Here is a 15,114-nt window from a genome sequence, read left to right on the forward strand (position 1 = left end):
GAGCTCAGGGCAATTTACAATGCTCTTATGCAGGCTTCTCTTTTCCTGAAGGATCAGGCGATCCAGGTTCAGTTGGACAACGCTACGGCGGTGGCGTACATTAAACCGACAAGGGGGAACAAGATGCAGCGCTGCGAGAGGTCTCAAAAATCCTTCTCTGGGCGGAGGCCAACGCAAGGGCCATCTTAGCCGTATTCAATCCAGGAGTCACATCCTACATCTTGGGGAATGGGGCCTACATCCCCAGGTGTTTCAACAGTTAGATCACTGGTGGGGCTGTCCGCAGATTGATCTGATGGCTTCTCAACTCAACAAGAAGCTACGCTGTTACTGTTCCAGGACGAGGGATCCACAGGCTGTAGCAGTGGATGCGCTGTCGACATGTGGATGTACCAGTTTGTGTACCTGTTCCCTCCTCTACCGCTGTTCCCAAGGGTGCTAAGACGGGAAAGCGTTCAGGCAATTCTAAATGCCCTGGACCTCCTAACCTTTTTTCGGAGGATCCCTGACCTCTGCCGCTCCACGGGTATCGTCTGCAGCAAGGTCTGTTTATCTGTCCAGACTCAGCGGCTACGTTTGACGGCTTGGAAGTTGAGAGGGCAATTCTAGCAAGAAAGGGTCTTCCCTCCCGGGTTATTTCCACCATGGTCCAGGCCAGGAAGATGGTTACGTCAAGACATTATCGTCGTATCTGGAAAAAGTATGTTTCCTGGTGTGAAAGTAGAAGTGTGTCTCCCGTGTAATTTATAATTGGTCGCTTTTCTACTTTTCCTACAAGTGGCAGTGGATATGGGCCTAAGTCTAGGCTCAAAGTCCAGATTTCGGCGCTCTCTATTTTCTTCCAGAAACAGCTTGTCATGTTACCAGAAGTTCAGACTTTCCTTAAGGGTGGTGTTCATATACAACGACCTTTTATTCCTCCAACGGCTCTTTGGGATCTCAATGTGGTTTTGTCCTTTCTCCAGTCGGACTGGTTTGAACCCTTACATAGGGTGGAGTTAAAGTTTCTAACCTGGAAGACTGTGATGTTATTGGCATTGGTGTCTACCAGACTTGTTTATGAATTAGGGGCCTTTATCCTGTAAGAGCCCTTGTTTGATTTTTCATGCAGACAGGGCGGCACTTAGGACCCGCGCTAAGTTCCCGCACTAAGTTGTTGCCTGAAGGGGTGTCAGCTTTTCATGTGAATCAACCTGTTGAGGTTCCAGTGTTGTCTGACTCTTCTGTTGGTACGGAGTCCTTGGATGTGGTCAGGGCTCTAAAGATTTGTCAAAAGGATGTCATATCGGAAATCTGACTCGCTGTTTGTCCTTTATGATGCCAACAAGATTGATCGGCCTGCTTCTAAGCAATCTATTGCTCGTTGGCTCTGGTTGACTATTCAACAGGTCTATACTTCGGCGGCTCTGCCCTTGCCGACGTCTATTCAGGCCCACTCGACGAGGTCTTCCTGGGCGGCTGCCCTGGGTCTATCGGGCCTACAGTTGTGCCGAACTGCAACTTGGTCTGATTCAAACACGTTTGTTAAATTCTAAAGGTTCGATACCTTGGCCAAGGATGACCTTCAGTTTGCCCATGGGGAAGTCCCAAAGCTCCCAAAGTACAAGAGCCCAGTATCCACTAGGATAAAAGAGAAAATAGGAATTTAATACATACCGGTAATTCCTTTTCTCTTACGTCCTAGAGAATGCTGGGGTCCACATTAGTACCATGGGGTATAGACTGGAGCACCAGGAGCCATTAACACTTTAAGAGTTTGAGTGTGTGGGCTTGCTACTCTCTCTATGCCCCTACCAGACTCAGTTTAGAAAATGTGCCCGGAGGAGCCGGTCACAGCTAGGGGAGCTCTACAGAGCTTTTCTAGAAAAGGTATTTTTTTTTTTATTTTACAGGGAGGCTGCTGGCAACAGCCTCCCTGCAGCGAGGGACTAAGGGGGGGAGCAGTGTCCGCCCTGCAGGGTCTGAGCCACTGTCTCTGCTGACTGGACACTGAGCTCCAGAGTGGTTCTCTGCCACAGGGTACCGCTCGTCCCAGCAGCATGCCGCCGACCCCTTACAGAGCTGAAGATGTGGTTAGTGAGACACCGACCCCCCTAGCAAGAAGGAGGCCGGTGTAAAGATGGCGGCAGCGGGGAGGGAGCGCAGTGAATACTGCGCTCCCTCACCGCTGCCGCCATCTTCACACTGGGAAGGTTCAGCGACACATGGTGCAGCGCTGTGAGGCATGCCCTGGGCCAGCGCTTACCCCCTACATTGGTCCAGAAGCCTGTCTGGGTCCTCGGATCTCAGGCAGCACATTTTTCTCTAACGTCCTAGTGGATGCTGGGGACTCCGTAAGGACCATGGGGGATAGACGGGCTCCGCAGGAGACTGGGCACTCTAAAGAAAGATTTAGTACTACCTGGTGTGCACTGGTTCCTCCCTCTATGCCCCTCCTCCAGACCTCAGTTAGAATCTGTGCCCGGCCAGAGCTGGGTGCTTTTAGTAGGCTCTCCTGAGCTTACTAAGGAGAAAGTATTGTAGTTTAGGTTTTTTATTTTCAGAGAGCTTCTGCTGGCAACAGACTCTCTGCTACGTGGGACTGAGGGGAGAGAAGCAAACCTACTAACTGCGGCTAGGTTGCGCTTCTTAGGCTACTGGACACAGCTCCAGAGGGATCGAACACAGGTACCTAACCTTGATCATCCGTTCCCGGAGCCGCGCCGCCGTCCCCCTCGCAGAGCCAGAAGTACAGAAGCATGAAGACTTCGAAATCGGCGTCAGAAGACTCCTGTCTTCACTTAAGGTAGCGCACAGCACTGCAGCTGTGCGCCATTGCTCCCGCAGCACACCCACACACTCCGGTCACTGTAGGGCGCAGGGGGGGGCTCTCTGGGCAGCAATTAAGGTACCTTTTGGCAAACTAATGCATATATCCAGTCAGGCACTGGATATATGTTCGAGCCCCCGCCATTTTTTACACATACAAGCGGGACAGAAGCCCGCCGCTGAGGGGGCGGGGCCTTCTTCCTCAGCACATCAGCGTCATTTTCTCTTCACAGCTCCGCTGGAAAGACGCTCCCCAGGCTCTCCCCTGCAGTATCCAGGTACAAGAAGGGTAAAAAAGAGAGGGGGGGCACATAAATTTAGGCGCAAAACGATCACAAACAGCAGCTACTGGGTAATCACTAAGTTAGTGTAATCCCTGGGTTATATAGCGCTGGGGTGTGTGCTGGCATACTCTCTCTCTCTGTCTCCCCAAAAGCCTTTGTGGGGTCCTGTCCTCAGTCAGAGCATTCCCTGTGTGTGTCGGTACGTCAGTGTCGACATGTTTGATGAAGGATATGTGGAGGCAGAACAAGTGCAGATGAATGAGGTGTCGCTGACGACGGTGCCGACACCTGATTGGATGGATATGTGACAGGTGTTAAATAATAATGTAAGCTCCTTGCATAACAGGTTGGATAAAGCTGTAGCCTTGGGACAGTCAGGGTCTCAACCCATGCCTGATCCTACAATGCAGAGGCAGTCAGGGTCTCACAAGCGCCCACTATCCCAGATGGTTGACACAGATGCCGACACAGAGTCTGACTCCAGTGTCGATGACGATGATGCAAAGTTGCAGCCTAAAATGACTAAAGCCATCCGCTACACGATTATAGCAATGAAGGATATATTGCACATATCAGAGGAAACCCCTGTCCCTGACAAGAGGGTTTATATGTATGGGGAGAAAAAGCAAGAAGTGACTTTTCCCCCTTCACATGAATTAAATGAATTATGTGATAAAGCGTGGGATTCCCCTGATAGGAAGGTAGTAATTTCCAAGAGATTACTGATGGCGTATCCTTTCCCGCCAACGGACAGGTTACGCTGGGAATCCTCCCCTAGGGTAGACAAGGCGTTGACACGCTTATCTAAGAGGGTGGCCCTGCCGTCTCAGGATACGGCCGCCCTAAAGGATCCTGCGGATAGAAAGCAGGAAGCTATCCTGAAGTCTGTTTATACACATTCTGGTACTCTACTGAGGCCAGCAATTGCTTCGGCCTGGATGTGTAGTGCTGTAGCAGCATGGACTGATAATCTCTCGGAGGAGATAGATACCCTGGACAGAGAAACTGTTCTACTGACCCTGGGACATATCAAGGACGCTGTCCTATATATGCGCGATGCCCAGAGGGACATTTGCCTGCTGGGCTCTAGAATTAACGCAATGTCCATTTCTGCCAGAAGGGTCTTATGGACTCTGCAATGGACAGGGGATGCCAACTCTAAAAAAACACATGGAGGTTTTGCCTTATAAGGGTGAGGAATTATTTGGGGACGGTCTCTCGGACCTAGTTTCCACTGCTAGGGCAGGGAAGTCAAATTTCTTGCCTTATGTTCCCCCACAGCCGAAGAAAGCACTGTATTACCAAATGCAGTCCTTTCGTTCGCAAAAGAGCAAGAAAGTCAGATGGGCATCCTTTCTTGCCAGAGGCAGGGATAGACGAAAAAAGCTGCACCATGCAGCTAGTTCCCAGGAACAAAAGTCCTTCTCGGCTTCCACTAAATCCACCGCATGATGCTGGGGCTCCACAGGCGGAGCCAGGAGCGGTGGGGGCGCGTCTCCGACATTTCAGCCACCAGTGGTTCGCTCACAGGTGGATCCTTGGGCTATACAAATTGTGTCTCAGGGATACAAGCTGGAATTCGAAGTGACGCCCCCTCACCGTTACCTAAAATCGGCCTTGCCAGCTTTCCCCATGGAAAGGGAGGTGGTGCTGGCGGCAATTCACAAGCTTTACCTCCAGCAGGTGGTAGTAAAGGTTCCCCTCCAACAGGGAAGTGGTTACTATTTTACTATGTTTGTGGTACCGAAACCGGACGCTTCGGTCAGACATATCTTGAATTTAAAATCCCTGGATATTTATCTGAGGAAATTCAAGTTCAAAATGGAATCGCTCAGAGCGGTCATTGCAAGCCTGGAAGAGGGGGATTTCATGGTGTCTCTGGACATCAAGGATGCTTACTTGCATGTCCCCATTTATCCGCCTCATCAAGAGTACCTCAGGTTTGTGGTACAGGACTGTCATTACCAATTCCAGACGCTGCCGTTTGGCCTGTCCACGGCACCGAAAATATTTACCAAGGTAATGGCCGAAATGATGATACTCCTTCGGCAGAAGGGAGTTATAATTGATGGCGGAGATGATGGTGCTCCTTCGGAAGCAATGAGTTACAATTTTCCCATACTTGGACGATCTCCTCATAAAGGCGAGGTCCAGGGAGCAGTTACTGATCAGCGTAGCACACTCTCAGGAAGTGTTGCGGCAGCACGGCTGGATTCTGAATATTCCAAAGTCGCAGCTGATCCCTACGAAGCGTCTGCCCTTCCTGGGCATGATTCTGGATACAGACCAGAAGAAGGTATTTCTCCCGGAGGAGAAGGCTCAGGAGCTCGTTACTCTGGTCAGGGACCTCCTGAAACCAAAACAGGTGTCGGTGCATCACTGCACGCGAGTCCTGGGAAAGATGGTGGCGTCATACGAAGCCATTCCCTTCGGCAGGTTCCATGCCAGGATCTTTCAGTGGGATCTGTTGGACAAGTGGTCCGGATCGCATCTTCAGATGCATCGGCTGATCACCCTGGCACCCAGGGCCAGGGTGTCTCTTATGTGGTGGCTGCAGAGTGCTCACCTCCTCGAGGGCCGCAGGTTCAGCATACAGGACTGGGTCCTGGTGACCAGGGATGCCAGCCTCCGAGGATGGGGGGCAGTCACTCAGGGAAGAAACTTCCAAGGGCTGTGGTCCAGTCAGGAGACTTGTCTGCACATAAATATCCTAGAACTAAGGGCCATATTCAACGCCCTAAGCAAAGCGGAGCCTCTGCTTCGAGATCAACCAGTGCTGATTCAGTCAGACAACATCACTGCAATGGCCCATGTCAACCGACAGGGCGGCACAAGAAGCAGGGTGGCGATGGCAGAAGCCACCAGGATTCTTCGATGGGCAGAGAATCACGTGCAAGCACTGTCAGCAGTGTTCATTCCGGGGTAGACAACTGGGAAGCAGACTTCCTCAGCAGACACGACCTCCAACCGGGAGAGTGGGGACTTCATCAAGAAGTCTTCACGCTGCTAGCAAATCGGTGGGAACTGCCACAGGTGGACATGATGGCGTCACGCCTCAACAAAAAGCTAAACAGGTATTGCGCCAGGTCAAGGGACCCTCAGGCGATAGCTGTGGACGCACTAGTAACACCATGGGTGTTCCAGTCGGTCTATGCGTTTCCTCCTCTTCCTCTCATACCAAAGGTGCTGAGAATTGTAAGAAAAAGAGGAGTGAGAACAATATTCATTGCTCCGGATTGGCCAAGAAGGACTTGGTACCCGGAACTGCAAGAAATGCTCAGAGGACCCATGGCCTCTGCCTCTCAGACAGGATCTGTTACAACAAGGGCCCTGTCTGTTCCAAGACTTACCGCGGCTGCGTTTGACGGCATGGCGGTTGAACGCCGGATCCTAGCGGAAAAGGGCATTCCGGATGAAGTTATTCCTACGCTGATAAAGGCTATGAAAGACGTGACAGCAAAACATTATCACCGTATATGGCGAAAATATGTTGCTTGGTGTGAGGCCAGGAAGGCCCCTACAGAGGAATTCCAGCTGGGTCGATTCCTGCACTTCCTACAGTCAGGAGTGACTATGGGCCTAAAATTAGGATCCATAAAGGTCCAGATTTTGGCCCTATCCATTTTCTTTCAAAAGGAACTGGCTTCACTGCCTGAGGTTCAGACGTTTGTTAAGGGAGTGCTGCATATTCAGCCCCCTTTTGTGCCACCAGTGGCACCTTGGGATCTTAACTTGGTCTTGGGTTTCCTGAAATCCCACTGGTTTGAGCCACTTAAGACCGTGGAGCTAAAGTATCTCACATGGAAAGTGGTCATGCTGTTGGCCTTAGCGTCGGCTAGGCGTGTGTCAGAATTGGCGGCCTTGTCATGTAAAAGCCCCTATCTGGTTTTTCATATGGACAGGGCAGAATTGCGGACTCGTCTGCAATTTCTACCAAAGGTGGTGTCTTCGTTTCATTTGAACCAACCTATTGTGGTGCCTGCGGTTTCTCGTGACTTGGAGGATTCCAAGTTGCTGGACGTGGTCCAGGCTTTGAATATTTATGTTAACAGAACGGCTGGAGTCAGGAAGACTGACTCGCTGTTTATCCTGTATGCATCCAACAAGCTGGGTGCTCCTGCTTCAAAGCAAAGTATTGCGCGCTGGATCTGTAACACGATTCAGCAGGCTCATTCTGCAGCAGGATTGCCGCATCCGAAATCAGTGAAAGCCCATTCCACAAGGAATGTGGGCTCTTCTTGGGCGGCTGCCCGAGGGGTCTCGGCATTACAGCTTTGCCGTGCTGCTACTTGGTCGGGTTCTAACACTTTTGCAAAATTCTACAAGTTTGATACCCTGGCTGAGGAGGACCTTGTGTTTGCCTATTCGGTGCTGCAGAGTCATCCGCACTCTCCCGCCCGTTAGGAGGCTTTGGTATAATCCCCTAGGACGTTAGAGAAAATAAGATTTTACTCACCGGTAAATCTATTTCTCGTAGTCCGTAGTGGATGCTGGGCGCCCGTCCCAAGTGCAGACTTTTTCTGCAATACGTGTATATAGTTATTGCTTAATAAAGGGTTATGTTGTATTGGCATCCTTTGGTTGATGCTATGTTGTTTGTTCATACTGTTAACTGGGTATGTTATCACAAGTTATACGGTGTGATTGGTGTGGCTGGTATGAGTCTTACCCTGGATTCCAAAATCCTTTCCTTGTAATGTCAGCTCTTCTGGGCACAGTTTCCTTAACTGAGGTCTGGAGGAGGGGCATAGAGGGATGAGCCAGTGCACACCGGGTAGTACTAAATCTTTCTTTAGAGTACCCAGTCTCCTGCGGAGCCAGTTTATCCCCCATGGTCCTTACGGAGTCCCCAGCATCCACTACGGACTACGAGAAATAGATTTACTGGTGAGTAAAATCTTATTTTCTCAGGCCAGTATAATCCATGAAGAGCGGGAAGACAGCGCCATTAAGGACACGGCAGCGTTTCAGCGCCATTTTCCTGCCTGCACAGCGCTGAGAGGAAGAACAGCTCCCTCCACAGCAACTCCAGCTATCTGTACATGGTACCAGGGGGTTGCAGAAAGAAGGGGAGGCTGTAATACGACTGTGTGTCCTATTAAGGTGCACAGTCGGCGCTGACAAGGGGTCTCCCTTTGCTAAAAGCGCTGTGTGTGGGTTGGCTCCAATCTGTGTCTCTCGCCATTCTTGGGGGGGAAAAACGGTCTGCCCTCACCTGTGTGTGTGTGTGTGTGTGTGTGTGTGTGTGTGTGGAATGTTTGGTCTCCTTTAGCTATGTCCAGGGACACTGTGTCATATGCTGCAGAGGATTTATCCTCCCAGGAACCCATTCCATGGAATCAGGATAGCACTGGTTTAGCACAGATACCAGCAAGGGAACCCGAGTTATTTTCCTCTATCTAATCTTGGATTTCTCAGATTTCTGGCAGGGTTGCAAGTAATGAATCTGCAACCCAGGTATTACAGAGCTCTATGGCAGTATGGCCGGTTTCTGGTACCTCAGGACGCCCCGCTATATACCCCCACAAACGTGCGCTTGTGCATGTCACACAAGACGACATGGATACCAATTCTGACACTACAGACGGTGATGGGGGTGTGTTGCGGGGATCCGCATCTCTTGCAAAGGGGTGCAATTGTTGATAGAGGCTATCAGGGATGTGTTAAATGTTAATGATACCACACCTGAGCAGGTTGAGGAGGCTTTTTTCACTGAAAAAAAAAAAAACCTTGCTAACCTTCCCTGCGTCAAAGGAATTGAATGCTATATTTGAAAAGGCATGGGTAAACCCAGAGAAAAAATTCCAGGTCCCTAAGAGGGTGCAGGTGGCGTTTCCTTTCCCTGAGGAGGATAGGAAAAAATGGGAAAACCCAACGATTGTTGACGCATCTGTGTCCAGACTCTCAAAGAAGGTGATTTTGCCTGTTCCAGGATCTACCGCCTTAAAGGAGCCAGCTGATAGAAAAATGTATAACACGCCTAAATCAATGTACACTGCTACAGGGGCCATATTACGTCCCATTATTGCTACTGCATGGATTGCAAAGGCTATAGTAAAGTGGTCGGCTACCTTACTTGAGGATTTGGATACGATGGATAGGGATGACCTTGCTTTATATTTACGCAACATACATGATTCAGCAGGTTTTATGGTAGAATCCATGAAAGACCTGGGTTCCATGGCTGCGGGAATATCTTCCATGTCTGTTTCAGCTCGTCGGGGACTGTGGCTGCGCCAGTGGTCGGCCGGCGCAGAATACAGGAAAAGTGTGGAGGCCCTACCCTATACAGGTCAGGCTCTCTTTGGGGAAGCGCTAGATGCGTGGATATCCATGGCTACAGCGGGTAAGTCTCCGTTTCTTCCCTCAGCAGCACCTGCTCCGAAGAAGTCCTTCTCTTCATCTGCAACGCAGTCCTTTCGGCCTAACAAACCTAGAAAGGTCAGAACATCCAATACCTTCTTTAGGGGAGTTCGAGTTAAGTCCAAGAATCCTGCAGCTGCAGGTTCCCAGGAGCAAAAGCCTGCTTCAGTTACGCCAAAAGTCCTCCGCATGATGGTGGACCGCGCGGCCTGGAGATGGGACCAGTGGGAGCTAGACTCAGACACTTCAGTCACGTCTGGGTATCATCCGGCTTGGAACCCTGGGTGATACATATTGTATCCCAGGGATACAGGCTGGAATTTCAAAGTCTCCCTGCTCATCGTTTTTTCAAATCAGGCTTGCCAACTCTGTTGGCAGACAGCACTGTACTACAGGGTGCTGTCCAAAAACTGGTGGAAGCACAGGTCATTGTACCAGTACCACCTGACATGCAGAACAAAGGTTACAATTCGAAACTTTTCGTGGTACCGAAACCGGATGGTTCGGTCAGGCCCATTCTGAACCTAAAATCATTGAACCCCTTTCTAAAGGAGTTCAAGTTCAAGATGGAGTCTCTCAGGGCGGTGATATCAAGTCTGGAAGAGGGGGAGTTCCTGGTATCTCTTGATATCAAGGATGCGTACCTCCACATTCCGATCTGGCTGCCGCATCAGGCTTATCTCCGTTTCGCATTGCTGGACTGTCATTTCCTGTTCCATGCCCTGCCATTCGGCCTCTCCACAGCACCAAGGGTGTTTACCAAGGTGATGGCAGAAATGATGATTCTCCTTCACAAACAGGGTGTGAACATCATTCCATATCTGGGCGATCTGCTGATAAGGCATCGTCCAAGGAGAAGCTGCTGCAATCCATTGTTCTCACAACACGCCTCCTCAAGAGTCATGGTTGGATTCTGAACCTTCCAAAGTCACATTTGGAACCAACCCAGAGGTTGTCCTTTCTGGAAATGATCCTGGATACGGAAGTGCAGAGGGTGTTTCTTCCACAGGAAAAGGCTTTCGTAATACAAGCTATGGTCCGGGATGTCCTGAAGCCAGCCCGGGTGTCAGTTCATCAATGCATTCGCCTTCTGGGAAAGTTGGGCCTCTTACGAGGCTCTCCAGTACGGGAGGTTCCACACTCGGACCTTCCAACTGGATCTCCTGGACAAGTGGTCGGGATCTCATCTCCACATGCACCAGAGAATTCGTCTGTCGCCAAAGGCCTGTATTTCACTCCTCTGGTGGCTCCCATTGCCTCATCGTCTGGATGGCCGCAGGTTCGGGATTCAGGACTGGGTCCTTCTAACCACTGATGCGAGCCTTCGGGGCTGGGGAGCAGTCACTCAGGGAGTAACCTTCTAAGAACAGTGGTCAAGCCTGGAAGCCGGCCTGCCCATCAACATCCTGGAACTAAGAGCCGTCTACAACGGTCTTCGACTTCAAGTGGGCTCTCTTCTAAGAAATCGGGCCATTTAAGTGCAGTCGGGCAACGTAACAGTGGCTTACATAAACCGACAAGACGGAACGAAGAGCAGAGCAGCAATGTCAGAGGTGACGAGAATACTCCTTTGGACAGAAAAACGCGCGTTGGCGCTGTCTGCCATCTTCATTCCGGGAGTAGACCACTGGGAAGCAGACTTCCTCAGCAGACACGATCTCCATCCAGGGGAGTGGGGTCTGCACCTGGAGGTGTTCAAGGAAATAACAGATCTTTTGGGATTAACCGAGATAGACATGATGCCCTCTCGTCTCAAGAAGAAGCTTTGGCGTTATTATTCCAGGTCGAGGGACCCACTGGCAGTGGACACCCTAGTGTGTTCCAGTCAGTGTACGTGTTTCTACCACTCCCACTCATCCCAAGAATCCTAAAAGCTCATAAGGAGAACAAGGGTTCAAGCGATCCTCATTGCCAAGAAGGGCTTGGTACGCAGACCTTCCGAATCTACTGCAAGAAGAGCCGAGGCCTCTTCCTCTTCGGGAGGACCTGCTGCAGCAGGGGCCGTTCACCTATCAAGACTTACTGCGGCTACGTTTGACGGCATGGAAGTTGAGCGCCTGATACTTGCTCGGAAGGGCATTCTGAAGAAGGTTATTCCTACCCTCATACAGGCTAGGAAAGGGTTAATGTCTAAGCATTACCATCGTATTTGGAAGAAATGTGTCTCTTGGTGTGAGTCCAAGAAGTTTTCCTACAGTGGATTTTCAACTGGGACGTTTCCTTCTATTCCTGCAAACAGGAGTGGCTATGGGCCTGAGGTTAGGTTCTGTGAAGGTCCAGATTTCGACCCTATCCATTTTCTTTCAGAAACAATTAGCTGCCCTCCCTGAGATTTAGACCTTTTTGAAGGGAGTTCTGCATATCCAACCTCCCTTTGTACCGTCTTAGGCGCTTTAACGTGGTGGTGCAGTTCCTCCAGTCGGATTGGTTTGAGCCTCTACAGGAGGTTGAGGTCAAATTTCTTACATGGAAGGCAGTCATTTTGTTGGCCTTAGCTTCTGCTAGACATGTGTCCGAGTTGGGGGCTTTATCCTGTAAAAGCCCTTACTTGATCTTCCACGAAGATAGAGCTGAGCTTCGGACATGTCAGCAGTTTTCTTCCGAAGGTTGTGTCGGCATTTCATATCAACCAACCTATTGTGGTGCCAGTCGCTACTTACTCCAATTACATCAAAGTCCTTCGATCAGGGCTCTGAAGATATGTGAAGAGAACTTCTCGTCACAGAAAGTCGAACTCTGTCCTATATGATCCCAAGAAAATTGGGTGTCCTGCTTCTAAGCAGACGATCTCTCGCTGGATCAGGTTCACTATCCAGCACGCTTATTTTACGGCAGGACTGCCGTGTCCAAAATCTGTTCAGGCCCACTCTACTCGTAAGGTGGGGTCTTCCTGGGCGGCTGCCCGGGGTGTCTTGGCAGTGCAGCTTTGCTGAGCTGCAACTTTTGTCTGGGTCGAACACATTTGCAAAGTTTTACAAGTTCGATACTTTGGCCTCTGACTGAACTTTAGATCATCAATCAGTTCTGCAGGAGTCTCCACGCTCTCCCTCCCGTGCTTTGGTACATCCCCATGGTACTGATGTGGACCCCAGCATCCTCTAGGGCGTAAGAGAATATAGGATTTTGGTTACCTACTGGTAAATCCTTTTCTCGTAGTCTGTATAGGATCCTTCGGTTTCCTGCAAAATGTTATTTGGTTCAGTTCAACGTCGTTTTAGTTGAATTCTCCATTGTTACTTGGTAAGTAATGTTTCAGCGGTTGCTGAGTGTTCAAGCTACGTTGTCTTAACATGCCTTGTATGTGTGAGCTGGTATGAATATCACCACTATATCTGTGTATAATCCTTCTCTGGAAGATGTCCATCTCCTCGGGCACAGTTTCCAGACTGAGTCTGGTAGAAGGGGCATAGAGGGAGGAGCCAGCACACACTCTCAAACTCTTAAAGTGCCTGTGGCTCCTGGTGGACCCGTCTATACCCCATGGTACTAATATGGACACCAGCATCCTCTACGGACTACGAGAAAAGGATTTACCGGTAGATAATCAAAATCCTATTTTCTCCTAGTCCGTAGTGGATACTGAGCGTCTGCTTCAGTTCTTCGTTCCTGCTTACCTGTGTAAGTGTTTGGTTGGACCAACGTTGCGGTCCTATTCTGTTGGGATCTGGGTTAGGTTGGTGTTGCTATCCTCTGTTCTAGTTAGCACTCTCCTTTCGTTTATGGTCGTGTATTGGCTTGTTGCCTCACCACTGTTGTGTTTCTTCTGTCAGATCATGTCCATCTCCTCGGGCACAGTTTTCCTAGACCGAGTCTTGTAGGAGGGGCATAGAGGGGAGGAGCCAGCACACATGCACACACTAAAAGTTTTAAAGTGCCAGGCTTTAGTGGACCTGATCGACACCCCATGGTACTTAAGTACAAGACCCAGTATCCACTACGGACTAGGAGAAAAGGAATTACCGGTAGGTATTAAATTCCTTTTTTGTTTGCTTAAACTTTGTCCTAGTTAGATGAAAATGTCATGTTTTTATTTTCAGGCTCAACAAAATGACTTTATGGAAAGCCTTCAAATATGCGAAGATTTAATGAAGGAGAAAGTAAGTGCTTATTTAGTGTTACTGTAAGTATGTGAAAGGCATAGAAAATATTTAAATTATTTCCTTCTTGCCTTTAGGAGACTGCTTTAGAGGAATTGTCTCTGCTGCGGATTAATTTTGATAGTGTTGTACTAGAAAATGAGAGCCTGAAGATGGACTTAGATTCTCTAGAAAAATATATTGCAGAGAAAAAGGAGACCAATGAATTTGAACTATTGGAAAAAGAAACTCAAAAAGAGTATGAGGTGAGCCAAATTCTACCAATGGCTATGCTATTTTCTGCTTTAGGCAGGTTTTGCATAGCAGGTTTGTTTCACTGTGCAGGACTGCTCCCTCTATGCCCCTCCTACCAGACTCTGTTTAGAAAATGTGCCCGGATGAGCCGGTCACGTCTCTGGAAGCTCCTGAAGAATTTTCTACATTTTATTTGTAAAGCTTGTTTTTTTTTTTTCAGGCAGGACTGGATGGCACCAGGCTGCCTGCTTCGTGGGACTGGGACTATTCCTGACTTGGAATAGAATGTAGTGCCATCTATAGACAATAAAATTGTGGGAGGTGAGGTTATGCAATTGTGGTAGTTGAGGTTGTACGGGATGGTGGTAAGATGATCAGCTCAGTTTTGGACATCTTAAGTTTAAAAAAGCACAGGGATATCCAAGAAGAGATAGCAGAGAGATAGTTGAATACGTAAGTGATGAGAGCGGGGGAGGAACGGTAGATTTGAGTTTTAGCAACATATAAATGATGTTGGAAGTCAAGCGCTAATAAGCTTGCATAAAGAGAACGTATAGAGAGGAAAGGAGTGGTCCAAGAATAGCAACTTTGGGGTACACCTACAGTAAGAGGGGGGAGGTAGTCATGAGAGGACACAGAAAAGGAACAGTCCGAGGTAGGAAGTTGGCCAGGAGAGGGCAGTATCGTGCATACCTAGGTAGTAAAGGATTTGCAGAAGGAGAGGGTGGTTCAGTGTTAGATGCAGCAGACAGTAGTGGCCTTGGATTTAGCAGAAAGGTGGTCATTGCAGACTCTCGAAAGGACACTTTCAGTGGAGAGGACTGAAGCCAGACTGTATTGTGTCAAACAGTGAGTAGGAGGAAAGTAAGATGGGTGTAGACAATACACTCATGGAGTTTGAAGGTAAAAGGGATGCGAGAGATGGGCCGGTAGTTGGGAATGAGACTATAATACCTCTTGAGAAGCAACTTGTAATACAATTCACAACTATTATATCATGAATAAAAAATATTCTGATTTCTACTAACAGGTGGCTTTTCTTTCTGGTGATTTTATGAGGTGTAATTCCAGATCACATTGGACTTTGAACGCATCACTTAAGTGTTCTTCCTTCTCAGAGATTTTCTTACAGCATTTTGGTTCACAATTGTTTTATTAATGGACATACTAATAATAATAATAATTTTATTTATATAGCCTTTCTCCAATAGGACTCAAGGCGCTTAACAGATACATAGCATAATATAGTACAGAAAATAATAAAGTACATTTTCATAAAATACAGAAGCATGAAGATACTAAAAGGGACATTATGGAAATGCTTGAGT

General features: G+C 48.8%; 1 protein-coding gene across 5 annotated transcripts in view; it reads left to right on the plus strand.

The window, feature by feature from the left end:
• CENPE (centromere protein E) overlaps window positions 1-15,114 on the plus strand; it is a 635,458-nt gene that overhangs the window by 257,010 nt on the left and 363,334 nt on the right. For 4 of the 5 annotated variants that reach the window (XM_063918152.1, XM_063918161.1, XM_063918167.1 and 1 more), the window contains exons 16-17: window positions 13,493-13,552; window positions 13,630-13,797. In XM_063918152.1, coding sequence (XP_063774222.1) covers window positions 13,493-13,552; window positions 13,630-13,797 — 228 coding nt within the window. Of the gene's footprint in view, window positions 1-13,240; window positions 13,418-13,492; window positions 13,553-13,629; window positions 13,798-15,114 lie in introns of those variants that run through there. The other variant, XM_063918184.1, reaches the window with a different exon arrangement.

This window comes from Pseudophryne corroboree, chromosome 1, assembly GCF_028390025.1.
Source record: "Pseudophryne corroboree isolate aPseCor3 chromosome 1, aPseCor3.hap2, whole genome shotgun sequence".
Classification (NCBI taxonomy): domain Eukaryota; kingdom Metazoa; phylum Chordata; class Amphibia; order Anura; family Myobatrachidae; genus Pseudophryne; species Pseudophryne corroboree.